The sequence below is a fragment of the Myotis daubentonii genome, chromosome 1 (genome assembly GCF_963259705.1).
Source record: "Myotis daubentonii chromosome 1, mMyoDau2.1, whole genome shotgun sequence".
Classification (NCBI taxonomy): Eukaryota; Metazoa; Chordata; class Mammalia; order Chiroptera; family Vespertilionidae; genus Myotis; species Myotis daubentonii.
In genome coordinates, this window is record NC_081840.1 from 813,878 (window position 1) to 839,405 (window position 25,528).

General features: G+C 56.3%; 1 protein-coding gene and 1 non-coding gene across 4 annotated transcripts in view; one reads left to right on the forward strand and one right to left on the reverse strand.

The window, feature by feature from the left end:
* Positions 1–16,563: 16,563 nt before the first annotated feature.
* The window catches only part of PPP1R13B (protein phosphatase 1 regulatory subunit 13B), a 79,754-nt gene continuing 70,789 nt past the window's right edge, over positions 16,564–25,528 (forward strand). Inside the window, exon 1 of one of the 3 annotated variants that reach the window (XM_059685181.1) lies at positions 16,564–16,763. Coding sequence is in view for 1 of the 3 variants with exons in the window: in XM_059685174.1 (XP_059541157.1) it covers positions 17,667–17,675 (9 nt within the window). In the remaining 2 variants the exon portion in view is untranslated. Of the gene's footprint in view, positions 16,764–17,418; positions 17,676–25,528 lie in introns of those variants that run through there. The other 2 variants (XM_059685192.1, XM_059685174.1) reach the window with 2 other exon arrangements.
* LOC132224778 (small nucleolar RNA SNORA25) lies at positions 22,416–22,538 on the reverse strand. The gene has a single exon (XR_009450730.1). It is a non-coding gene; the product is annotated as a small nucleolar RNA SNORA25 (small nucleolar RNA).

Genomic DNA, 25,528 nt, shown 5'->3' on the forward strand with positions numbered 1-25,528 from the left:
GCATGATGCCAGGGAGACACCCGTGTACGGATTTGTGTGGCGTCTCCACCTCCTGAGGTGTGTACCTGGCAGGGAACTGCTGGGTGATATGGTGGGAAGGATATTATATAAAGTCACCAAAAAGCCTGTCTGTCATTGCTCAGGGGTTGAGCATCCACCGGTGAACCAGGAGGTCACGGTTCGATTCCCGGTCAGGGCACATGCCCAGGTTGTGGCTCGATCCCCAGTGTGGGGCGTGCAGGAGGCAGCCAGTCAATGATTCTCTCTCATCATGGATGTTTCTTTTGTGTTTTGTTTTTAAAATAAATCTTTATTGTTGAGGCCCTGGGAGGAGGAGGAAGCTGGCTATAGGGACATCTGCCCAGGCCCCCACAGGGTGGGGCCTGAAAAAGGCGGAGATGCTGCGAAGGCTGGGAGCCAAGCGCCCCTTATTGTTCACGTCGTCACTGTCGTCCCGTCCAGGAGGCCAGGTCAGAGGAGCAGGGGTTCGCGGGCGTGGAGGACCCCCTGACCAGACAGAAGCCGCCCAGCGGAAGGAAGTGTAGTGGGCACAGCCGCCCTCACCCCCTCCTGCCCACCCGGCGTGGACAGCTGCCCCACCCCGCTGTCGAGACCAAGCCCCCAGCAATACCACGCCCCTGGCGGACCCCAGGGACACCTGCCTTTGGCTCACCTGCCCGCGCCGCCCCCAGCCCTGTGTGCTCCTCAGCTCAAAGGGTCCCCCACAGGGACAGTGTGGCGCCCCCATTACCGGTCCTGCCCAGCTCTCTGGGGCCCAGGCCGAGGTAGGGGCGGGGTAGGGGGAGGGTGGAATGGAGTCATGGTGGGAACGCTGGTCCCAGATTGGCCCCAGCAGCCCGGGCGCTCTCGAACACCCCACAGTGGCCCCACACTCTCACGGCCGCGCCGTCTCACCCACCACACCCACGGGGCCCAGGCACCTGCAGGGGCCTGGGAAGCTGTGCTTGGCCCAGCGGCTCAGTGCAGCCCAGGAACTCGCATCTGGACAAGCTCAGCACCGCCACCTCCTACCTGGGGGCACCCCCTTCTCCCCTCCAAAGGGCAGTTCAGACACTGGAGGCAGAGATGGAAGGCCTTGAACGTCATGAACAGGTGTCAGACTGTTGTTTTTTTGTTGTTGTTGTTTTTTTTAAATATATTTTATTGAATTTTTATAGAGAGGAAGGGAGAGGGATAGAGAGTCAGAAACATCGATGAGAGAGAAACATCGATCAGCTGCCTCCTGCACACCCCCAACTGGGGATGTGCCCGCAACCAAGGTACATGCCCTTGACCGGAATCGAACCCAGGACCCTTGAGTCCGCAGGCCGACGCTCTATCCACTGAGCCAAACCGACTAGGGCTGTTGTTGTTTTTTTTTTTTTTTTTTAAAGGATATATTTTATTGAGTTTTTACAGAGAGGAAAGGAGAGAGATAGAGAGTTAGAAACATCGATGAGAGAGAAACATCGACCAGCTGCCTCCTGCACACTCCCCACTGGGGATGTGCCCGCAACCAAGGTACATGCCCTTGACCGGAATCGAACCTGGGACCTTTCAGTCCGCAGGCCGACGCTCTATCCACTGAGCCAAACCGGTTTCGGCTGTTGTTGTTTTTTAATATATGTTTTATTGATTTCAGAGAGGGAGGGAGATAGAAACATCAATGATGAGAATCATTGATCAGCTGCCTCCTGCATGCCCCCCACTAGGATTGAGCCCGCAACCCGAGCACATGCCCTGACCAGGAATCGAACCATGACCTCAAGGTTCATAGGTCGACACTCCACCACTGAGCCACACCGGCCAGGCCAGGTGTCAGACTGCACGAACTGGAAGCCACAGGGGTCAGACCTGGGCTCAGCGGCTGCTGTGAGAAAACCCAGGAGGAGTACGGTCGGTCGGGGATAGGTAGCCAGTGAGGGGCACTGCTGTCTGTGGGGAGGGGTGGTGGGGCCTGGGCTGGGCAGGGACTGAAGGGCTGGGGCTGGGGGCTGGGGAGAGCCGAGGCCTCTCATTCACCCAGGACGCCTGGGGGTGTCTCAGGCCCTGTGGGTCTTTGGGGGCCTGTCCCTTTCCCTGGAGACCCAGCAGAGCGGGCGCTGCTCAGTTTCCCAAAAGCCCTTTTCGGAGTGTGGCTCGCGCCCCCACCCCTCCCCCCAGCTGCCCAGGTGCTGTGGACACCAGACACCCAGCTCCAGTCGGGGCAAGTGCAGGCCACCGTGTCCCCAGGAGGCCCCGCACGCAGCCTGAAAGCTGGCCTGTAACCGCAGCTCTCGGAGCCTCCGGAACCCAGATCCCCACCTGAGATCACACCACAGACCTGGTTTAAGGTCCCCGGCCTGGCTGGTCGCCTCCGCGCTGCCCCACTTCACCGTCCCTGGGCCAGCCCCCAGCTCCCTGTGCCCACTGGCCCATCTGTAAAGCCAGAAGGAGTGGAAGGTGTCCGAGATCCTTCCTCACCCTCACCCCTACCCCGTGCACTTCTGGGGGCCAGGCCCATGCAGAGCGATGGGCTCACGGAGGGGTGCAGGCAGTGGAGGGACAGAGGTGTCCTGGGAGGGCGGTGACAGTGGGGCAGAGAAGCGGGAGCGAGAGCAGGTCAGCTGCAGAGCCTGGGGTTGCATCACCTCCCTCCCCCCAGCACCGGCCCCAACTCCGACTCGGTGCCCACGGGCCTGGCTGATGAACAGATAGTTATCATCAGCAGCAGCTCCCAGGAACTACCTACCAGGAGGTGTGAAGCCAGGAAGCTGGCCTTTGGGTCACAAAGGCCTGACTTACTGCCACACCTGGGCCTTAAGGGAAGTCTCATGATCTCCAGCTCACAGATGAGGAGACTGAGGGTCAGAGTGGTCCAGTCACTCAGTGTCAGTGAGTAGCGGTGCAGGGAGGCCCTGAGCCCAGGCGGGTGGAGGTGCGGCCCTGGGACTCAGATGAGCAGGGTGCTGGGCGGCCAGTCCAGGGGAGCCCTGGGAGTGGCCTCCCAGGAGAGAGGAGCCCGGGCCCAGCCCACACCCTTCCCTTCAGCCTGCCCTGAGTTTGGGAGCGGGAAGTGGAGGCCAGGCTGAGTCTGGTTGCTGTAAGGATTCCATGAGGTAAGGCCTGGGAAGTGCTTAGCCTAGTGCAGTGGTCGGCAAACTGCGGCCCCTTGAGTGAGGCTCTTCCACAAAATACCACGTGCGGGCGCACACGTACAGTGCGACTGAAACTTCGTGGCCACACTCAAGGGGCCAAAGAGCCGCATGTGGCTCGCGAGCCGCAGTTTGCCGACCACTGGTGCCCGAGGCAGACACAGTGAGGAGGTGGGCGGACCAGGGACAGGACGAGAGGAGGGAGTGTCCGTGCTGAGCCTTGGAAGCCATCCTCTAACCAGGGAGGACGGAAGCAAGAGCTCCCGGGGTCCGGGGCAGCAGGGGCAGAGGCTGGGGTAGGAGGTGGGCAAGGGAGTGGCAGGGGGAAGGGCTGAGGGGCGAGGTCACCGGAGGAGCGAGAATGGAGGGCCCAGGGGATCAGGAGCCAGAGGCAGGAGGGAGCAGGACACCGGGCCCCCTTAGCACATGGGACCCTCAGGTCGCCAACAGGCCACTTCTGAAGGGGGCACCAGGAAGGCCCCACTTTTTTTTTGTTAATCGATTTCAGAAAGGAAGGGAGAGGGGAGAGAGATAGAAACATGAATGATAAGAGAGAATCATTGATCCGCTGCCTCCTGCACGCCCCACACTGGGGATCGAGCCCACAACCCGGGCCTGTGCCCTTGACGGGAATCAAACCTGGGACCCTTCAGTCCGCAGGCAGACGCTCTAGCCACTGAGCCAAACCAGCGAGGGCGAGAGGCCCCACTCTTGTTTGTCCGCCAGGCCAGCCTCCTGGCACAGCCTTGCTGCCCATGGGACCGAGCTTGGTCAGTGGCCTCCGACTCAGAAGGCAGGGCTGGGGGCCGGGGCCCTGCTCCAGGATGGGCCTCAGCCCCCACCCCGCGGCCCGGGGAGGAGGTGCCTGCCTCTGAGAGGAGAAATCTGAGTCTGACAACTAACCAGATGGATTGTGTTCCAGGCCGCAGGCCCAGGCGTGACCGCCATCGGCAGCCCTGCCTCCCGCCTGGCGCTGCGGGCGCTCCTGCGGCTGGGCCCGGGCAAGGGCGCTCTGATGGCGGGAGAGAAGGCACAGCCACTGCTGCCCGCTGTGGGGGGCCCCCAGAACTGAGGGTGAGGCTACGGGGCGCCAGGCCCTGTCCAGCCTGGGGAGGCTATCTGGCCTTTCTGGGCCTCAGTTTCCTCATCTGTTAAATGGGCCGATAGCAGTGCTCATTTGCTGAGGCCTTAACTGAGGTTAAGATTTTGTGTGTAGCCCTAGCCAGTTTGGCTCAGTGGATAGAGTGTCAGCCTGCAGACTGAGGGGTCCCGGGTTCGATTCCAATCAGGGGCACATGCCTGGGTGGCGGGCTCAATCCCCAGCGGGGTGTGTGCAGGAGGCAGCCCATCGGTGATTCTCTCTCATCACTGCTGTTTCTATCTCTCTCTTCCTCTCCCTTGCTCTCTGAAATCAATAAAAATATATTTAAAATAAAAACCAATGGGAAAATACCCTCGGGTGAGGATTATAAAATACAAACATAAAGATTCTGTGAGTAAAAGCGCCCTGAGGGGTTCACGGCTGCAGCACCGAGAACAACGCGTGGGTTCCCTGGCAAGTCCACTCACCCCTGGGGGGCTGCGGGGCGGCAGGAGGCGTGGGGAAGGCTCTCAGCAGCCGGGGTTCGGGAACTCGGCGTCCTGAGCCCCTCCCAGTGCCCCTCCAGCATGGAGCCCCTGGCTTCTCCTCCAGCTACAGCCCCGGGGCCTCATCTCCCCACGCCCTCGGGGAGCCCCGCCCTGTGCCCCTGGCCCTTGGAGCCGGAGTGGCAGGAGCCGGTCACCCTCCGGGCAGAGGCCACTGCACCGTCCCTCTCCCTCTCCCAGGGCCTCGCCACTGCCCAGCCGGTGAGGCCTCCGCAGCCGCTGCCTGGCTGGAGGCCAAGGCTCTGGAAGCTCCAGGAAAGCACAGAAAGTTCCGGTTGCAGGCCCGCCCCGGGGCCCGATCACGGGAACAACGCGGCTCCGGCAGCCGGCTTCCCAGGGCCAGTCTCCCCACCCGCCATCTCGGACCTGGACGCCCACCCAGCCAGGGGCCCCTGAACTGTTAGAGCCGCGCAAGTCAGGTTCAAGTCCTTGCCCAGACTCTTCGCAGCTGTGTGGCCTCGGGCGAGTTGCTCAACCTCTCTGGCTCTGTGCACGCACCTGAAAAGTAGGAGTGACTGTTGCACTCCCTTTGACCAAGGGTCACAGAGTTGCCAAGCGAGTAAGTGCCTGGAAAGGAGCCTGGCTTGGGGGGAGGAACGGGGCTGAGAAACGGAAGGGGCTGGGTAGAGAGGCCGTGGGTCCCTACAGCCGGTTCCCCCAGGGCTGGCAGCAAGCCAGCAGGGCAGCAAACAGCCCCCGGGAGCCCAGCCTGGTTTGGAAGGTGAGATGCAGGTCTGAGGAAGCTTCGGGAAGCCAGTGTGAAGAGAGTCATTCGCTCGCTCATTTATTTGTTCGTTCAGTGTATTTATTAAGCACCTATTACGTGCTGGTCCCTGGGGAGATTTTCTCCCTGGTGAGGCCTCTGTTCAGAGGTGAGAGGCAGACTTTAAATATATTTTATTGATTTTTTACAGAGAGAAAGGGAGAGAGATAGAGAGTTAGAAACATCGATGAGAGAGAAACATCGATCAGCTACGTCCTGCACATCTCCCACCGGGGATATGCCCGCAACCCAGGTACATGCCCTTGACCGGAATCGAACCTGGGACCCTTCAGTCCGCAGGCCGACGCTCTATCCACTGAGCCAAACCGGTTTCGGCAGAGAGGCAGACTTTAAACTGTGCAGAGTGCCATCTGAAGTTCTCCAGAGAATGTCTAAGCTGGCACAGGGCAAAGGGCATGCCAGGTGGTGGGGCCAGGGAGCATGGCCTCACTGACGACATATGATGGGGAGCAAGACCTCAAATGCTCTGGAGGTAAGCGTTTGCAGCTGCTTTTATTTTTTTATTATACTGTATATATTTATTATTGATTTCAGAGAGGAAGGGAGGGGGGGAGAGAGAGATATAGAAACATCAATGATGAGAGAGAAGCATGGACTGGCTGCCTCCTGCACGCCTCCTACTGGGGATCGAGCCAGCAACCCAGGCATGTGCCCTGACTGGAATCGAACCCAGGACACTTCAGTCCACAGGCCAACGCTCTATCCACTGAGCCACACCGGCCAGGGCTGCAGCTGCGTTTGTGCATTTGAAGTTAAGGAGGGAAGGTGCGGAGTGACACGGAGGTGGGAGAGAGCAAGGCGGGGACTGGGTGCCAGGACAGTGAACAGGCGGTGCTCTCCTGAGGGTGGTCATGCTGATGTCAGGTGTGTTAACCCAGATGCACAGGAACCATGGACGGGGTGCTTAAGGCAAAGATGTGCCTTTTAGTAAAGAAGTCAGAGGCCTGGGCGTGCCCACCCCGAGGACTGCCCAGGGAGGATGTGTGAGCAGAGCCTCCTGTGAGGGTCCTTTCTATGAACCTTCTTTTATTTTTAATTTTTTTGTCCACATGAGCAAGGTGGAAAGGGACTGAGGTGAGAGAGGGGCCGGAGGCGGCAGGTGTGTCGGTCCTGTAGGCTGTGGAGGGAACTTGACTTTTGCTGGTGAGATGGAGAACCAGTGAGTTTTCAGAGGGGAGTGAGCTGATCTGAGTGACTGTACCAGGCTCACGCTGGCTGCTCGGTGGAGAATGGACTCGGGGGTGGGGGTGGGGTGGAGTAGATACGCAGGCAGCACAGCAGAAGCAGGGGACCAGCGGGGAGGCCCTTGTGGTGACCCAGGTCAGGGAGGACGCCACCCTGGTCTGGGTGGGAGCAGTGGAGGTGCGAGGCCTGGTACGATTCGGGAGAGGTTGTGAGAGGTGGAGCTGGAGGGATTTCCTGGGAGACTGGATATGGGGTGCGAGGCAAAGAGGACCCAAGGACAACCCCCAGGTTGGGGCCTGAGGGATTGGGGCCGCAGGAGTGCCCTCCGCTGATGTGGGGAGACTGTGGGAGTGTATCCGTCTCCAACTGCTGCTATAACAAGTGCCTGCGGACGCGGTGGTTTTAAACATCCACGCTTATTCTCGTGTAGTTCTGGAGGCCCGACGTTTGAAGTCAGTCTCACTGGCCCGAAGCCAGGAGTCAGCAGGGCCGGTTCCTCCCGGAGAACCTGTGTCCTTGTCTCTCCTTACCTTCCGGAGACCACCTGCCTTCTTCCCTTCAGGGCCCATCCTTGCACCAGCCCAACCGCTGGCCTCTGTCGTCACATCCCTCCCGTCTCTGGACGGCCAGCCTCCCTCTTATAAGGACGCGTGACTGACTACAGGACCCACCTGGGTGACCCAGGATTCCCTCCCCATCTCAAGACCCTTCACCTACTCACACCTGCATTCTCGTTTTCCATGTCAGGCCACACCCACAGGTGCTGTGGATTAGGACGTGGTTGTCTTTCGAAGGCTGTTACTCAGGGAGCTAGGAGCCAGGGGTTTGGTTTGGGACATACTGCGCCAAGATGCCCACGAGGTATGCAGGGAGGAATGCCGAGAAGGCGGTTAGATGAAGGAATGTGGATGCCAGGGAGAAGTCCAGGCTCGAGATGTAACGCTGGGACTCGTGAGTGTGTGAACACCATTGGAAGCTGTGAAACTGGAGAAGACGGACAGAGACACAAGGAGAGAAAAGAAAATTAAAAGATTAAGCCAGGAGGCCCGGCCTCTGAATGTCAGGAACTCCACAAAGAAAAACAACAGAAAACAGAAGAAATGAAGTCATCAAAGAAAACGTTAAGGAAAACTCGAAGAACCAAAGGCTGTGGACCCCTTGATCACAAGAAAGCCCACCAAGTTGCCAGCACAATTAATAAAGATCCACGCCAGGCGCTTCATCATGAAAGTTCGAGTCAGCAGGGATAAAGAACAGACCCAGCGATCCACACCGAGCACAGCAGAGCATCTTCAGAGGCTGAGGCCGCAGGCCGGCGCCACAGCCCCTGGACGCAAGGGGACAATGGCACGGACGCCTTTAAAATTCCCCCGTGATGCTCTCCAACCCAGAGTTCTCTACCCAGCCACACTCCCAGTCACAGAACTGTGGGCACAGAACAAGGACACTTTCAGAATGCAGGATCTTAACAAAATGACTGCCCCGTGCCCTCAAGGAGCTACTGGAAGATGCTCTTTGCCACGAACGAGAGGCAAACTCAGGAAAGCAGAGTATAGGGTCCAGGAAACAGCTATCCCGGGGAGAGACGGGGCAAGCAGACTGCCCGGGACAACAGCGAAGGGAAGTCCCCAGGCAACAGTCGTGCAGCAGACTAGAGAGCAACCCATCCGGATGGAGGCATATTAACTACTAGAAGAACGAAAAATTATAGAGGAAAGGAAATGTAATCGTAGTAGATATTTCTGCTGCCATTAAATACACACTGAGTGGCCAGATTATTATGACCGGTCAGATCATTATGGCCACCCCATCAGTACTTCGTTGGGCCACCTTTTGCCTTCAATACTGCGGCGATTCCTCTTGGCATTGACTCCACGAGATGCTGAAAGGTGATGCGAGGAATCTGACACCGTGCCTGATGAATAGCACTGTCCAGTTCTGTGAGATCTGATGGTTGTGGAACCAGCTGCCTGATGGCTCTTTTAACTTCGTCCCACAAATGCTCAATTGGATTGAGATCTGGTGAGTGTGGGGGCCACCTCAGCAAGGTAAAGTCTCCCTCATGTTCTTGAAACCACTCCTGCACAATGCAAGCACCGTGGCATGGCGCGTTGTCTTGTTGGAAGAAGCCATCTCCATTGGGATACGCCATCATCATGATAGGATGAGCTTGATCAGCAACGATACTTAGGTATGTTGTGCTATTCAGATGTTTATAATGGTCTGGCCCTCTAGCAACTTCAGCGCGAAATTATAGCTCATTTGCCCACAAACGTCAGGTGGTCACAATAATCTGGCCACTCGGTGCATATGTTCCTTCAAACCTGGCTTCCGTAAACCCATTCACTACCATTAACAGGGCTTACTCAGAAAAGAGGGGCAGACACCGACTACTCAGAACCTACAGGACATTTTCAAGAACTTGGGTTTATCGAGGTATAATTTGTATACAGTGACGTTTTTCCTTTCGATGTGTACGATTTGATGAGTTTTGAAAAATGTAAGTAGTTCTGCAACCGCCACCACTATCAGGATATAGATCATGTCCATTACCCAACACGGCTCCCTCCGACTCTATCACAGCCAGTCCCCCGCCTCTTCCGGCTGCCACCGATCTCATGTCTGCCCTGTGCCTACGCTGTCCCTATAACAGTCCACAATGTCGCAGGAACAGAATAATAAAGTATGTAGCCTTTTGCGTCCAACTCCTTTCACTGAACACAATGCTGTTTTTAGGTGTCCATTTTGATGCATATCACTTAGTTTGTGTCCTTTCGTTGCTGAAGTCAATTTCATTGTCTAGAGATACCACAGTCACCATTTTTTAAAATAAGTTTTTATTGATTTCAGAGAGGAAGGGAGAGAGAAAAACATCAATGATGAGAGAGAATCATTGATTGGCTGCCTCCTGCACATCCCCTGACTGGGGCATGTGCCCTGACCAGGAATCGAACTGGAGGCCTCCTGGTTCATAGGTCGACACTCAACCACGGAGCCACAGTGGCTGGGCCACAGTCCCTGTTTGAATGGAGGCTGGGCTATTTACAGGTTGGGGTTATTATGACTAAAACTGCTATGACCATTCACACGCAGGTCTTTTTGTGAACTTACACTTTCATTTCCCAAGGGCAAGTGGCTGGAAGGAGGACTGCTTTCCCTTGTACACACACACACACACACACACACACACACACGCACGCACACACACGCGCGCACACCTGTGAAAATCGAAAGTGAAAGACACTGGCCCTGCGGCCTGTGACTCAGAGATGGGCCTGGGCCTGCGGTTTTCCTCAGAGGCCCTGGCATACTATTTGTCATAAAAATCAAGTCTGCGGATTCCTTGGATAAAAATAACTCATTTAAACAGGAAGAAAGGTGGCTACGTATACAGAACTGTTTGCAGGTGTGGATTTTGGATTAGCATTTGAATCAGGCCTTTCTGGCGCCAATCACTGCGGTGCATGTAGAGAATCTCAGAAGCCGGTTGCAAGGTGACAAGAAGCCAGGCTGCACTGCCACCCACAGCAGCAGGGTGTGCATGTGCGTGTGCGTGTGTGTGTGTGTGAATGTGTGTGTGTGTGCGCGTGCCTGTGTGCATGTGCATGTGTGCCTGTGCGCCTGTGCGTGAGCGCCTGTACGTGTGTGCCTGTGTGTGTGCCTGCGCGTGTGTGCGTGTGTGCCTGTGTGTGTGCATGTGTGTATGTACATGAGTGTGTGTGCGTGTGAGAGTGTGCGTGTATATGTGAATTTTCCCCTCACACCCAGCCAGACCCATCTTTCTTTTTTTTATATAAACCTTTATTGTTGAAAGTATTACAGATGTCCCCTTTTTTCCCCCACTGACCCCTCCAGCCTGCCCCGCCCCTCGCCCCAGGCCTTCAGCACCCTATTGTCTGTGTCCATGGGTTTTGCATATATGCATACAAGCGGACCCATTTTTCAAGACCAACATTCTCCAGCCCTGGCAGGTAGCTCAGTTGGTTAGAGCAGTGGTCGGCAAACTGCGGCTCGCGAGCCACATGCGGCTCTTTGGCCCCTTGAGTGTGGCTCTTCCTAAACCTTAGGAGTACCCTACTTAAGTTAATAACAATGTACCTACCTATATAGTTTAAGTTTAAACAATTTCGCTCTCAAAAGAAATTTCAATCGTTGTACAGTTGATATTTGGCTCTGCGGACTAATGAGTTTGCCGATCACTGGTTAGAGCATCATCCCGATACATCAAGGCTGTGGGTTTGATCCCTGGTCAGGGCACATACAAGGATTAACCAATGCATGCATGCACAAGTGGACAACAATCCATGTTTCCTTCTCTCTCTCTCCCGCCCTCTCTCTCTTAAACCAATAATAATTTTAAACATTAAAAAAAAACACCCACAGACCAATGTTCTCCGGCCGGCTCGGATGGCCTTGATGCGCTCTTCACGCCACAGTCAGCGGAGCCACCTCCCTGCTCGGCAAGGCAGGCTTAAGGGCCCATGATTTCCGTGTCCTCATACACTTGGGAGGAGTTTGCTAAATCTGTCCAGAAATGTCTCCGGCACCCCAGTACCAACTAGCAAACACTATCTCCAAGTACCGAGAGGGCCAACCCTGCAGCCAGCTGCCTTCTTCGCTTTTGGCAGAAAGGACGGATCGCCCTGTTCCAGCCTGTGTTCCTGTCGGCGCGTCCGTGCGGAGGAGGCTGCGGTGCACGAGCCAGCGAGGGAAGACGCTGCTATCGAGCTGGCGTGGGAGTTTCAAGGTCAGACTGGCAGGCACGCCTGGGCACCCAGGGCTGCAGGTCATCGGATGAGCACAGTGGCTCCAGAGAGCCGGGACCCTCCCGATTGGCAGCCCCGCCTCACCCAGTGCAGGGTCACACCCAGTGGCCGTGTGCCACGCCCATGGTTTGATACAATCCAGACAAACATCCTTGAGGCAGGCGCTGTAAACATCCCCATTATACAGTGAGCAAATGGAGGCACAGAAAGGTTGCACAACTGACCCCAAAGGACCAGGCAGAGCCCAGGGGCAGGTGGTCCAGCTCTGCCCGAGGTCCTAGGGCAGTGATGGCGAACCTATGACCCGCGTGTCAGAGGTGACACGCGAACTCATTTTTTTGGTTGATTTTTCTTTGTTAAATGGCATTTAAATATATAAAATAAATATCAAAAATATAAGTCTTTGTTTGACTATGGTTGCAAAGATCAAAACATTTCTATATGTGACACGGCACCAGAGTTAGGTTAGGGTTTTTCAAAATGCGGACACGCCGAGCTCAAAAGGTTCGCCATCAGGTCCTATGCGAAAGCACATTTTGTTAACTTGTTATAAAATAGCCGGTGGTTAGTTGTTGCAACACGGACGCTAACCTCCTAAGAGGAAGCAAGGTGCCCACCGAACGCAGGATTTACTAGCAGAATCGGGAGATCCGGGTTTGAATGTCGGCTCTCTGCCTGGGGAGCCCTCTCCGCGGCCTGCATCCACACGCATCCGCATCCGGCCGCCGCCAGACTCAGCGGGGTTTGCACAGTGAGGCCCACGTGGGAGGTCAGGAAACAGATCTGGCTTCTCCCTGTGGGGTGGCCTCGGCCAGGCCCCCTCGGAGTGACCCTCCTGGTATTTGCGGCGACCTCCCTGTCACCGCCCTCCAGCCCCGGGGGAGGTAGCTGTCCCACCGGTGCTGGTGCGGGAGCCCTGGCTCTCTCTGGGGTTCCCCCACCCCCACTGTAAGCAGTCCTGCTTGCAAACAGCCCTCCTGGAATTTCCCCAGTCGGCGGAAGCCATCTGTTTTCCCACGGGCCCCTGGGTGATGTGACAGCATCGTGAATACCGGCGGGAACTGGAAGCACCTGAGCGTCAGGGCCGCGCAGGACCCTGCGCAGCGGCTTGGCTGGGGTGGGGGAGGGGGGCGGGGGGAGTAGGGGTGCAGCCCGCGGGAAACCCAGAGAGCGGAGCGCGGGAGGGGGCGCCGGGCAGGCGGCGGGGGAAGAACAAAAGACCCGCAGCTAAATCGCGCTACGCACGACCTCCAGCGACGGCGGTCACGGTGAAGGTCAGGGATGAATGCACAGGAAGCGTCCCGACCCTGCGCGGGGCTGTCTTCTTCCCCGAGGCCCCGGGCGTCCCAAGGCGGCGGGGGCAGAATGCGGTTTACCGCAAGGCCGCGTGTCCCGCAGACCCTCGGGGCCCGGAGGCCCCGCCCACCCACGCGTCAGCCCGCCCCCCGCGCGGAGCCTGCAGCGCTGGGGCCCGGCTGAGTCCGCGGACAGGGCAGCGCGCGCCTGGCCCGCCGCTGCGGGGGTCACCTGCGCCCCTGGGTCTCGTCTTGACCCCTGAGCGGGGCCTGGAATGTGGGGAGACCTCTCTGGGCTTCAGAGAGCACCTGCCTGCAGGGGGGTGGGGGGGGGGGATGGGGGTGGGGGTGGGGCGGTCCTGGCCAGACGAGCTGAGCTTTCGCTGCGTCCTGCACACGCCGACCCTCCCGCAGAGGCCGCACCCCCAGGGCTGTGACCCCGAATTGGGCGCCCGCGGCCTGCGTGGGAATGAGGTCCCCACAGGGCGGCGGTCGCCAGGTGTTCAGCTGCGTTTCCTCCGTGGGCGGAGGCGGCGGAATGAGCATCAGTAACGCCAACTGCGCACCGGGCGCCAGGGACCCAGGGCCGCGTGAGCGACGGGACCACGAGCTCAGACCGCGGGCTGTGTCCATTCGCACCTGTTCTTTTCCAGCCCGAGGACAAAATCACTCCTTAATGCCCACAGCAGCCAGCCCCGGCGGGAGCAGGTTTCTGGGAACCGCGAGGCTGGACCGGAGCCTGGGTCCCCACTGGCCCCGCCCCACACGGGGGTGGGGGTGGGGGTGGGAGATGAAGGCGCGGGGATGGTGGGGTGGAGGTTGGGGGACTGCCTGGCAGGGAGCGGGGTCTGAGGCTGGGGCACAGGAGCCCCAAACCCCTGGGTCTAACTACCCGCTGCCCCCGAGGGTTCTCAACCTTCCTAATGCCGCGACCCTTTAATACAGCTCCTCATGTTGTGGTGACCCCCACTTCCATTGTTACACATTGAACATAATTAAAGCATAGTGATTACTCACAAAAACAATATGTAATTCTATATGTGTTTTCCGATGGTCTTAGGCGACCCCTGTGAAAGGGTCCTTCGACCCCCAAAGGGTTGAGACCCGCTGCACTAGGGCCTGGCCAGGTCTGATTGCCCTTTAGGATCATCACTCCGCCTGTGGGGGGCTAAATTGATGAGGCAGGTGACTGGTTGGGAGTGGCCCCGGCCAGGTAGGTCATATAACATTGGAACTCTGTATCATCTTTGCCATTTTCCCGTCAATCTAAAATGGTTCTAAAGCCCTGGCCAGTGTGTGGCTCAGCTGGCTGGGCATCGTCCCATGCACTGAAAGGTTGCTGGTTCGATTCCCGGTAGAAGGTGTGCAGGAGGCAGCGGATGAATGTTTCACTCTCACATCAATGTTTCTCTCTCTCTCCCTCTCCTTTCCCCTCTCTCTAAAAATCAAGAAACTATTTTTTAAATGGTTCTAAAAATAAAGTTTATTTTTAAAAAGTAAGAGCAGAAAGTGGCGCTTGGGTTTCTGTCCCTCATCTACCCAGTTCCCACTCTCCCCTCCAGTCACTGCTCTATCAGTGTTCTGCGGATCCCTCAAGAATTCCCTCAGGGCACGCCCTCCGTGGGCCACACCCACCTGAATCTCCTTTTGGAGTGAATCTTTTTTCTCCTAAACTCCAAGGGTCCCCACAAGACTGGCCACCAGGGGAGCCACGGGCAGCGGCAGCTCCTCCCAGGCTAACCCCCAACCTGCCCCCATGCCCCCTTCGCTGCCTCTCTGTGAGCGGACAGCAGCCCCGCCTTGGCCCACTTCCTTTCCACGACGTTCCTAGAGCCAGAACAGCCCACCGGGCTCTCTCCTGCTGCTGCTTCTATCCGAGACCCTTCCTTGCTTCACTGGTGTTCCAAGTTCTAATCAACAGACTCAAAAAAACCAACTTCCTTTATGCAAATGTGAATCTATGATTTTTTCCCCAAATGGCTTTTTAAAATTTCCTTTAAAGAGCATTTACTCATTTTAATGTAAAACAGTTCACAGATACTTACTAGAGAGAAAAATACAATGCACCTCATACACCCATCACCCATGTTCAGCCATTACCAAGGCTTTCTGCGTATGGGTCAGCTAGCCCCCCCCCCCCTCTCTCTCTCTCTCTCTCTCTCTCTCTCTCGTTGGCTGAGCTGTTTTAAAGCAGATTCCAGGCCCCTTACACCTGCGAGCAGGCAACCCCGAACAATCCGGACATCTGTCACCCTAAGTTCCTATCCCACCGTCAACAGAGGCTCCTGAAGGACCTCCTGTGCACATTAGTCTGGCGATAGGGAGACACGAAAAAGCTTTGAGGGCGGGCGTGTGCACGGGTGACCTAATTATGCCGCGTGTGGGATGGTCTGGGTGTGGAGGAGGTTGGAGCAGGGAGGCCAATTACGACGCCCTTGGTCTAGATGCCAGGAGATAGGCCTGATGCCAGGTGTTTGCAGCTGCGTGGGGAGGAGGGGGACCAGCTGGAGAGACTCTGTGGGGAGCCATTGACCCGCCTGGGCTCAAATGGATGCCTGCCTGCCTGCCTGGAGGACAGAGGGACCCTGACGTGAGGGTGGGGCGCCTGCCACTCGCTGTGCCCATAGGTCCTGCAGGCAAGAGTGGGACCCCAGGGGCTAAGGCTCCCCTTCTCAGGAGAGTGGCTCATTTTGATCACCTCACCCAGGGGACACTTGTCTGCAGTGGGCCAGCGCGGGACCGGGCCCCTTCACAACTCATGAGCATGTCAGAGCTGGAAGGCCTGGGGGGTCATGGAATGTAACCCCTCTCTGGTCACACACGGGTAAACGAGTTTCAGAGAAGGGGTGCAAGTCCCTAGGGCCACAGGGGGAGTCAGAAGCAGAGCTGGAGCCCGGCCAGCGTGGCTCAGTGGTTGAGCATCAACCTATGAACCAGGTCATGGTTCGATTCCTGGTCAGGGCACATGCCCAGATTGTGGGCTCGATCCCCAGTGTGCAGGAGGCAGCCGATCCATGATTCTCTCTCATCAGTGGTGTTTCTCTCTCTCTCCCTTCCTCCCTGATCTATATATATATATTAAAGAAGCAGAGTTGGCGCAAGAGCCTGGTCTCTGAGTTCCTGCCTAGGATCTTGCTCCCAGAAGGGATGCCTCTAGCCACTGACGCCCAAGGGCATACATTCAAGGTCCCAGAACATGTGCGGAGCCTGCTTGCTCATGGCAGCCTCACTCCAGACATCTGCTGTTGACAGAGGAGCGGCTACCATGCTTCACAGGCTGTGTGAGGGCCTTTGACACATGGGTCTGAAGCTCCCCAGATCCCACGAGGCACGCACTGTTATGTCTGCATCCTCCCATTAGAGAGACGGGCAAACTGACATACAGGGCGATGGTGCTTGTCTAAGGTCATACGGTGGGGGCGCGGCAGAAGCAATGTCTGCATAACGGAAGCCTCCCCTCTCAGCCCCCCCCCCACCCGCGGCCTCCGAAGGTCCCCGGCTCCAGGAGAGGGCAGGGGCTTCTCCAGGCCTCCTCCCTCCTGGCTCCGCACCCCTCCCAGCAGCCGGCCTCCTGGAGGAGCAGACGGGTTACAGACGGACCCAGGCCGCCGCCTCCTCCCGGGAGCGGGCCCTTCCCACGGTAGTTTACGGTCTTTGGTGCCGGGGCCATCAACAGGCTTCCCCCTCTGGGTGCCGTGGGCCACAGGGGTGCTGTGGACGGGGTGGCGGGGCCGGCGCACTGTGCAGGGCAGGCAGGCATCCTGCCCGCTGGCCAGCCTCCCCCGGGCCTGCTCCATGCCCTGCACTGGGCCCTGGGCACACGGTGGTCCGTCCAGGTCTCTGTCGCTCGGGCCAGAGGGGAGGGTGCCCAGGAGACGAGGCTGTGGGGAGAGGCCTGGAGCCCAGAGGACTGGACCTGCCCTGGGACGTTCGCGCTCCGGAGCCGGCACAGGTGGGCACCGGCGTCCGAGGCCGGGGCAGGGTGCCCTTGTATGAAACGCCACGCTTGGGGGGCAGAGACGCGTCCTGGGGGCCCTCTGGCCGAGGGAGCTGGGCACCGGAAGCCGCAAGAAGACGGGGTGGGGGCGATGGGTGGTCCACGGGCCGCAGCGCAGGCACGTTCGTGGGTTCCCCCAGTGCCTTGCGGGGCCGGGTCACGTGGGGGTTCCGGGCGCACTCAGGCCCCTCGGACGAGGCCCCTCGCCAGGAGCCCCCCGGAGCGCGGGGAGCCGGGGTCAGGCCGCGGTCAGACACGGGCGCGCCCCGCCCCCGCCGCCTCCCGGAGCCGCGGTTGGAGTCCTGGCCTGGGTGTGACTCGCCGCGGGGTCCCGGCCGGGCCCTTCCCTCTGTGCGCCTCCGCTTTCCCACGCCGGAGGCCTCGGACAGTCCGGGGTGTCGGTCCCGCGCGGCCAGGAGGGCCAGCGGCCCGGCGGCCGCAGCGCGCACCCCCCTCCACCGCGGGAGCGCGGACGCGCACGCACCTGGCGCCGCCGGAGGGGGTGGGAGGGCGGGGCCCCGCCCAGGCTCCGCCCCCGTCCCCGCCGGACCAATCGGAGCGGGCGGCTGGCCCTGTGGGGGCGACGCGCGGGGGGCGTGGCCTGCGGGCTGAGGCGAGAGCCTGCGGCGGGCGGCGAGGCGCTCCGGCGGAGGCGGCGGCGGCGGCGGCTGCGGGTCCCGGGACAGCGACGCAGCGCGCCCGCGGGCGCGACAGGCCGGCCAGGCGCCGCACCCGCCGCACCCGCCACCGAGGGCCCGAGAGCGCGGCGGCGGCGCGCGGCCTGGGAGCGGTCGGAGCGGCGGGCGCGGCGCCGAGCGTCCTGTCAGGCGGCGGAAGGCGTCGCGGACTCGCGTCGCGATGATGCCGGTGGGTGCGGGCGACGGCGGCTTCCTCCACGGGCCGGCGGCCAAGCCTCCTTCCTCCCTCGCCCCCCGCCTGGGGCCCCGCGCGAAGCCGGGCGGACGGGCGGGCGGGCGGGCGGGGAAGGAAGCGGCCTGGCGGGCGCGCCCGGCCCCGCGACCCCGGGCGGGCAGGTGGGGGCGCGCCGGGCTGTCAGCGCGGGCCGGGCGGGGGTCCGAGGGCGGGAGCGGGGCGGGTCCTCCCGGGCCGCGGCCCTTCCCGCCGGGCGGGGAGGCAGGAGGTCGAGTCGGAGCCCGTCATTTCCCGCCCGGCCTGGCGGGTGTGAACGCGAGGCCGGGGTCGCGTGGCGCTCGCCCAGGTGCGGGGCTGCGGCGCCTCTGCCCCCGCCTGCAACGTGCTGGGCTCCCGCGCTGGAGCCCGCGTCTGCGGTCCCGCCTGGTTCCGGAAGCTGCTGTGGCAGGAGCTCACGGGCGGGGAGGGCGGGGGGGACGCGTTTGGATCCTGGTTCTGGAAACTGCTGTGGTTCTGGAAGCTGCTGTGGCAGGAGCTCACCTGGGGGGGGGGGCGGGTTTGGATCCTGGTTCTGGAAGCTGCTGTGGTTCTGGAAGCTGCTGTGGCAGGAACTCACCTGGCGGGGGGGCGGGTTTGGATCCTGGTTCTGGAAGCTGCTGTGGCAGGAGCTCATCTGCGGAGGGAGGGGGGGGGAGGGGGCGGGTTTGGATCCTGGTTCTGGAAGCTGCTGTGGCAGGAGCTCACTTGGGGGGGGGGGATTGGATCCTGGTTCTGGAAGCTGCTGTGGTTGGAGCTCACCTGGGGGGGAGGGCGGATTTGGATCCCGGTTCTGGAAGCTGCTGTGGCAGGAGCTCACCTGGGGGGGAGGGCGGATTTGGATCCTGGTTCTGGAAGCTGCTGTGGTTCTGGAAGCTGCTGTGGGCAGGAGCTCATCTGCAGGGGGAGGGGGGGGGGAGGGGGCGGGTTTGGATCCTGGTTCTGGAAGCTGCTGTGGCAGGAGCTCACCTGGGGGGGAGGGCGGATTTGGATCCTGGTTCTGGAAGCTGCTGTGGCAGGAGCTCACCTGGGGGGAGGTGCGGGCTCGCAGAGCCGCTCAGGAGCCATGCCTGGGGCTGTGCCTCCCGCCGTGCCCCCACCCCCCCACCCCCGTTGTCACCGCGCTGCGAAGGGGGAGCGCCGCCTGTGTCCTGCGCTCCGGGACGCGTCCTGCCGGGCGGGAGACACTGGCCACTGCGCCCCCCCCCCCGCCCCGTCTTCCCTTCCCGCCCCCTGAGCAGCCGTGGGTGCTGAATTCTAATTCTCTAGTCCAGCTTCTTGGGAAGCAAAGGTCATGACACAGGAAGAGAATCGGACGGGTGCCCAGAGGGGTGGGTTGGCTTTCCCAGTGCCGTCTATTTAGTGAAATTCCCCGACACAGAGCGAAGCTCTCTGCAGCCTCTGCCTGGAAGCCGGAGTGCTCTCTGCGGCTGCGCCCAAGGGCTTTCGGTCGGACCCCTGATCCTCCCGGGCGCTTCCTCCTCGGCATCTCTTCCAGCCCGCCCTGCTGCAGCGCCTGAGCCTGAGATCCGCCTTTGGCATCCGGGCGTGTTGTGTTTCTGAGCGTTTGGTTTTCAGGGAAGGACTTGTCTTTAAGGGAAGGGGAGCTGGGTGAGCATCCGAAGATTCCGAGTCCCGCGCTGGCTCTGCTACTTTTCAGCTTTGTGACCTTGAACGAGTCACGGCCTCCCCCCAGGAGTTTAGTGGGGACGGAGACACCCCAGGTCCGGGGCCTCCCTGCAGTCAGACAGCTTGAGGGGTCCAGAGTGCCTGTGGACGCCATGCAGATGGTTACCATCGTGCCTGGGCTCTGTGTCGGTTTCTAATTTTACCCCCTGCAAGATAAGGTACTTGGAAACGGTCCCCCCTCATTCTGCCGGCCGGGTTTGGAACATTATGGTGGTGTGGAATCGTGAAAGCAGTTTCAGTTAAACCTGTAAGGGTGGGCTGATGTATTACACTACAGTAATATGGAAGGTTACCTGCAAAATTTGGACTGATTTTATCATTGCGTAATGTTTAATTCTAAATACCCTGTTTGTTTGTTTTTTAAAAAAAGCTTAGTTTATATTTTTCACAGGATACATTCAGACATTTCACCTCTGCATGGCCGGTTTCTAGTCTGCCCTACCAGCTTTCCTTTGTAAAGAAGTTTGCTTAGCTGGCATTTGGGAAATTTCTTCATGATACTCAAAATAATCAAATACTGCTTTTAAAAAACAGCGAGGGTTATTAACTTGATCACCCTGCTTTTGTTTTAAAATGCCTTCTAGAGACAGATGGTATTTCTCTTAGTCCCTCTGTGTGGCCTTTAACTTTGTATTTCCTTCTTGATCCCTAAAAATACTACTTGTAGGATTGAGTCTTTCCTCTCTTAACACAGCTGGGGTTGATTGTAAATGTAATGACATGTGATTCTTACCTGATAGTATCGCAAACTACATACCCAAGATATGAATAAGATTTTCTTCCTTTATTGTATATTTGGTGTTCATCATCACGGTGAATCATCGAAACAAGATTGGGTCGTATTTTGCATAGTTTGTAGAGAGCAGCACTTCCAATAGGAATGTAATGTGAGCCCCACAGACACAATTTTAAGTTTTCTAGAAAATACACTTAAAAGGGTGGTATTTTATTTTATTTTTTAATATTTTTATTGATGTCAGAGAGGAAGGGAGAGGGAGAGAGAGATAGAAACATCTATGATGAGAGAGAATCATTGGCTGTCTCTTGCACACCCCACACTGGGAATCGAGCCTGCAACCTGTGCATGTGCCCCGACCTGGAATTGAACGGTGACCTCCTGGTTCATAGGTTGATGCTCAACCATTGAGCCACACTGGTTGAGCAAAAGGGTGGTATTTTTAAAATAATTGCTTTTATTAACTCATTTATATCAGAAATACTGTCATCTCAGCACGTAATCAATATGAAACATTATTAATGCGATATTATGCCCTTTTTTTTGTACTAAATCATTGAAATCTGGTGAGTTCAGTATGGATTAGGGAAGTTTCACTATAGAGCACATCTCCGTTCAGACCAGCGCATCCCAGGTGCTCAGCAGCCGTGTGTGTTCAGTGACCACAGGAGGCAGCGCAGTGTAGAGTGTGTTTTAGTTTATCTGAACATTGGCCGTTAGTGTGCAGTGTCTGTGGTGACTTCGAATTGACCAAGTGGTCAATTCAAAAGCATCTGACTGTGTTCTCATCTGACACATCCAAGTCTTTGTAGAAGTCTTCAGCTTGCCCATTACATAGAGTTCCATGACTGTCTACTTTTAAACAGTTACATTTTGGAATTTCTCCTTATCAAAATGGTTTTGCATGCTATTTTCTGTAGTTACTCGCCTTTTTTTTTTTTTTTTTTTTTTTTTGTCTGTCAGTGGATGACATTTTAAAGATGTTTTCCCAAGAAACTGTATTTTAACGATTATTTGTTGACTTGTCCCTAAGATCTGGACCTGGAAGCATTTAGGCTCTGCGTAAAGAACTCTGATAGAAATAAGGATTTTAATAAAAATCGCCTGATTCAGAGCCTAAAAGCATGAAAACTGTCTTGATCATTAGTCAGCATCATTCTTTTTAAATGTATTTTATTGATTTTTTACAGAGAGTAAGGGAGAGGGATAGAGAGTTAGAAACATCGATGAGAGAGAAACATCGATCAGCTGCCTCCTGCACACTCCCTACTGGGGATGTGCCCGCAACCAAGGTACATGCCCTTGACCGGAATTGAACCTGGGACCCTTCAGTCCACAGGCCGACGCTGTATCCACTGAGCCAAACCGGTTAGGGCAGCATCATTCTTTTTAAAAAAAGAGCAAACACTTGCAGTTGGTAAGTCTTTTTGTGCCTTGTGTATGGGTAGTGGTGCTAAGGATACTTTTTCCTCTTCCAAAGGAATGCTAACTGAGTAAAGGAAGCTGTATGGCCCTGGACTGTGTCCTGTTCCTCAGAAGGGCAGGCTGGCGGCAGTGTTTGGTTACGTTAGCAGTGGGACTCCTTACCTCCCGAGGACCCACGCAGTGGGACTAGCTGGCTCCTCGCATCTCCGGCCCTGGAGCCCTTTCACCACATGTCGCTATGGTCTGTGAGTCACATTATTTGGTGCTTAATATTTAACGCACATTAAGCGAACAGTCACTTATTTCAGTGTCTTCCCAACCATGTTGAAACATTTAGAGGTATTAACACAGGTCTCCCTCTTTTTGAACCATCGGCTGTCATGTTCTTGATAAAACAACAAATTGGAGTAGGGAGATCAGCTGCTAGGCCTCTCTAGTTAGTAACTGTGTGACCTCTGGACTTAAACTCTTCGGGCCTCCATTTCTCATCTGTAAAATGAGTTGGTCCTGGTGATTACCGAGTGGTTATTTTGGTCCCAAACTTGATGTATAGCAGATGCTTTCATGAAGGTCCATACTATTCATATTGGCTACATCAAAGGGTGAGGCAGCCTGGCACACTTCGTGTTGGCAGCCTTTTAGTAAGCTGCCCAAGCACCTTTGTATGATAGAGCAGCTAGGAAGAGCTCAGTAGATGTTCACTATTCTTGTTAATTAATAATTAAGTCACTGATAGGCTTAAATTTATAGCCTAATTCAGTAAACAAAGACTAGATAATTTTTTTAAAAAACTTGGAAAACATTTATTTACTTTCCCACATCACTAATCATTGGTATGAGTAGCTAAATTTTACATCTCCTCGGGAGAACATAGCACTATTGTCTGTTACATCCTATGGAGAACTTAAATCGTAGGCCACAGTGTCAAGAGCTCCTGGTTTTGGTCTCATAAGCTCTCTCTGAAATGACCTATGGAGAAGTTGTTTTTAAACAAAAATTACACACGTAATATTACCATTTAAAATAATAAAACTATTTCTAGCCTTTGGACTGCCAAAAATTTCACAAAAGGAAAGGCAAAGCCTTGATCCTACAAAGTTGTGCCTATAAAAGCTTTTATTATTAGTTTTATTGAACTTAAAAATAGTCTGCATGGATAGCTCTTCTAAAGGCTGCAGTATTAAGTACAGCCATAAAGTTTTGCAGCTCTTTAACTTCCTACAATGCAACTTAGTAATAGTGGGCACTCCGCCAATGGTACCTGTCACTCTGCGCCAGGGCCCTGTGTCGTAGGTTTTGTGGTGCTGTCTGCATTTTTATGGTGAACTGAGGCTCAAGAGCTAAGGACACTTGGCTGAGGCCCCCAGCTAGGCAGTGGGCAAGCAAGGTTTGAAAACAAACGTCTCAAAAGCCTTTGCTCCTGGCCTCTGGGCCAGTCACTCCGGAGTTTGCTGAAGTCAAGGCAAGGACTAGAGGTGCTAGTAATCTGAGGTTGGCTAACTTCCCACCTTGTGCTCAGTTCAAATGAAGCGCACAATTGAAAAGCATCCCAAGGTGAATCGTTTTCATAAAAAGTGATAGTTTTCACCATCTTTTTTTTTTAAATATATTTTATTGATTTTTTACAGAGAGGAAAGGAGAGAGAGAGAGAGTTAGAAACATCGATCAGCTGCCTCCTGCACAACCCCCACTGGGGATGTACCTGCAACCAGGGTACATGCCCTTGACCAGAATCGAACCTGGGACCTTTCAGTCCGCAGGCCAACGCTGTATCCACTGAGCCAAACCGGTCCCGGCAGTTTTCACCATCTTGAGGGACAATGCTATTTTAAATGTAAATGTGTCAAATGTATCTTTCTTTTCTCAGCATTCTACTTTGAACAGAACATGTCGGTATAGATACTTAAGAGTTACTTAGGATTTTCAGCAGGATAGGAGCTAAAAATATCACCAGGTTATTATATTGAAGTTATATAAGCATGCTTTTTTTTCCCCTGTATACAGATGGGCAATAGTTTTTCTGTAAAATTTTGGTGGGTTGGTGCCTTGAAGTGCTGTTGCCATGGTTCTTTCACAACCTATGGCTCAAGGCTGAATGGAGGCATGGTGGTGATCCAGTTCTATTGGGACGTTTTCTTGCTTGATTGTTTTATTTTGCTGTAGAGGTAGCTGTATGACTGTTGTTCATGCTGATTAAAAAGATTTGGAGGGCCCTGCGGGGAAGAATGGGTTTTATGTTGGCTGTGTTGTTTGCGATGCCTGCTGTGATACAAAAAGACATTACTCTTAAATCTGCTGTTACTGGATTTTGTAAAATAAAAATCCTTTCATGTGACATCATGCAGAACAGTAGAAGACTGAAAAAATGAGGTAGTTTTTATTAAAATTAGTAAGTGACATTCAAAATAGTAAGTGTACAGTTCAGTACAGAATCTTGCCAGTGGTATGGTTAGTGTATCTAGAGAACATGTTAACTGAAGTGTGGGTAGCATCATGATTTATAACATGCTGTGATTATAATCACAGCTCAAGCAAATGCAAAGTCCCTGTGGTAGGAGCGTGCCCAGCATACTGGAGAAACACGAGGAGGCCCGTGTGGCTGGAGCAGACGTATGTGAGGGCGGAATGGAGGAGATGCAGTCAGAAGGGGGTGGTGTTGGGGGGCTGGTGTAGGATCCGGTCCTCAATAGGCTATGGTAAAGACAAAGGACATGGAGAGAAACTTATATTGAAAGAAATGAAACAGAGCGGTTTACTTGCCCTCTATAATAAACCCTAATATGCAAGTCGACCCAACGCCAGAACTATCGGTCACTAGGACTCACACTGACCACCAGGGGGCAGACGCTCAATGCAGGAGCTGCCCCCTGGTGGTCAGTGCGCTCCCACAGGGGGAGCACCGCTCAGCCAGAAGCCAGGCTCACAGCTGGCGAGCGCAGAGGCAGTGGCAGGAGCCTCTCCCACCTCCACAGCAGGCGGGTGGTAAGGAGCGAGGGGTCCTGGACTGCGAGAGCCCGGGACTGCAAGAGAGATGTCTGACTGCCAGCTTAGGCCCGATCCCCAGGGCCTAAGGGGGATCAGGCCTAGGCCGGCAAGCAGACATCCCCCAAGGGGTCGTGGACTGTGAGAGGGCGCAGGCTGGGCTGGGCTGAGGGACACCCCCCCCCCCCCCAGTGTACAAATTTTGTGCACCGGGCCTCTGGTCCTATATACTAAAAGCCTAATTTGAAAATTGTCCCCTCTACTGGGAGTTCGGTCACTTGCTATGACATGTGCTGACCACCAGGGGGGTGGCGCAAAACATGGCAGGCATCGGCGACATGGCACTGGCAGTGAGTGGCAGTGGAGGCGCTACCAGCCACGATGGGCCCTGAAGAGAGCAGGATCACAGTGGGATGGTGGAGCAGGTGAGCGGGCGGCGCCAGGACAAGGTGGGTGCAAGCAGGGCCCAATTGCCCAGCCGATCACCCCGCAGACAGCAATGAGCAGTGGGGGGGCGGGGCCACTGCTCGGCGCCCAGGCGCTGAGGGAGCCGAGCGGGGGGCCCAATTGCTCCATCGATCACACCGCAGACAGTGACCAGTGATGGTGGCGGGCAGCGGGGCCACCGCCTGGCTCCCAGGCACAGAGGGAGCCAGGCAGGGGTCCGATGACTCAGGCAAAGGGGACCCTGGGGGCCCAGGTGCTGCCCAGGACCCAGAGGTCAGCTGGGACCTGCCCTTCCATTCCAGACGCTCACGCTTTGATCGCCGTCCAGGCCTGCGGACCACACCTGTTCATGCATTTTGTGCACTGGGCCTCTAGTTGTATTATAAGTAAGTCTGAGTAGCAGGCATTGCCTAGATGACTTCACTATAGCAAATAAGAGTCAGTTGGCTTACGTGTGAATTCTGGCATCACCATTTATTGACTCTCTGACCATGGGAAAGGTTATGTGAACCCTCAGGTCCTTGTCTCTAAG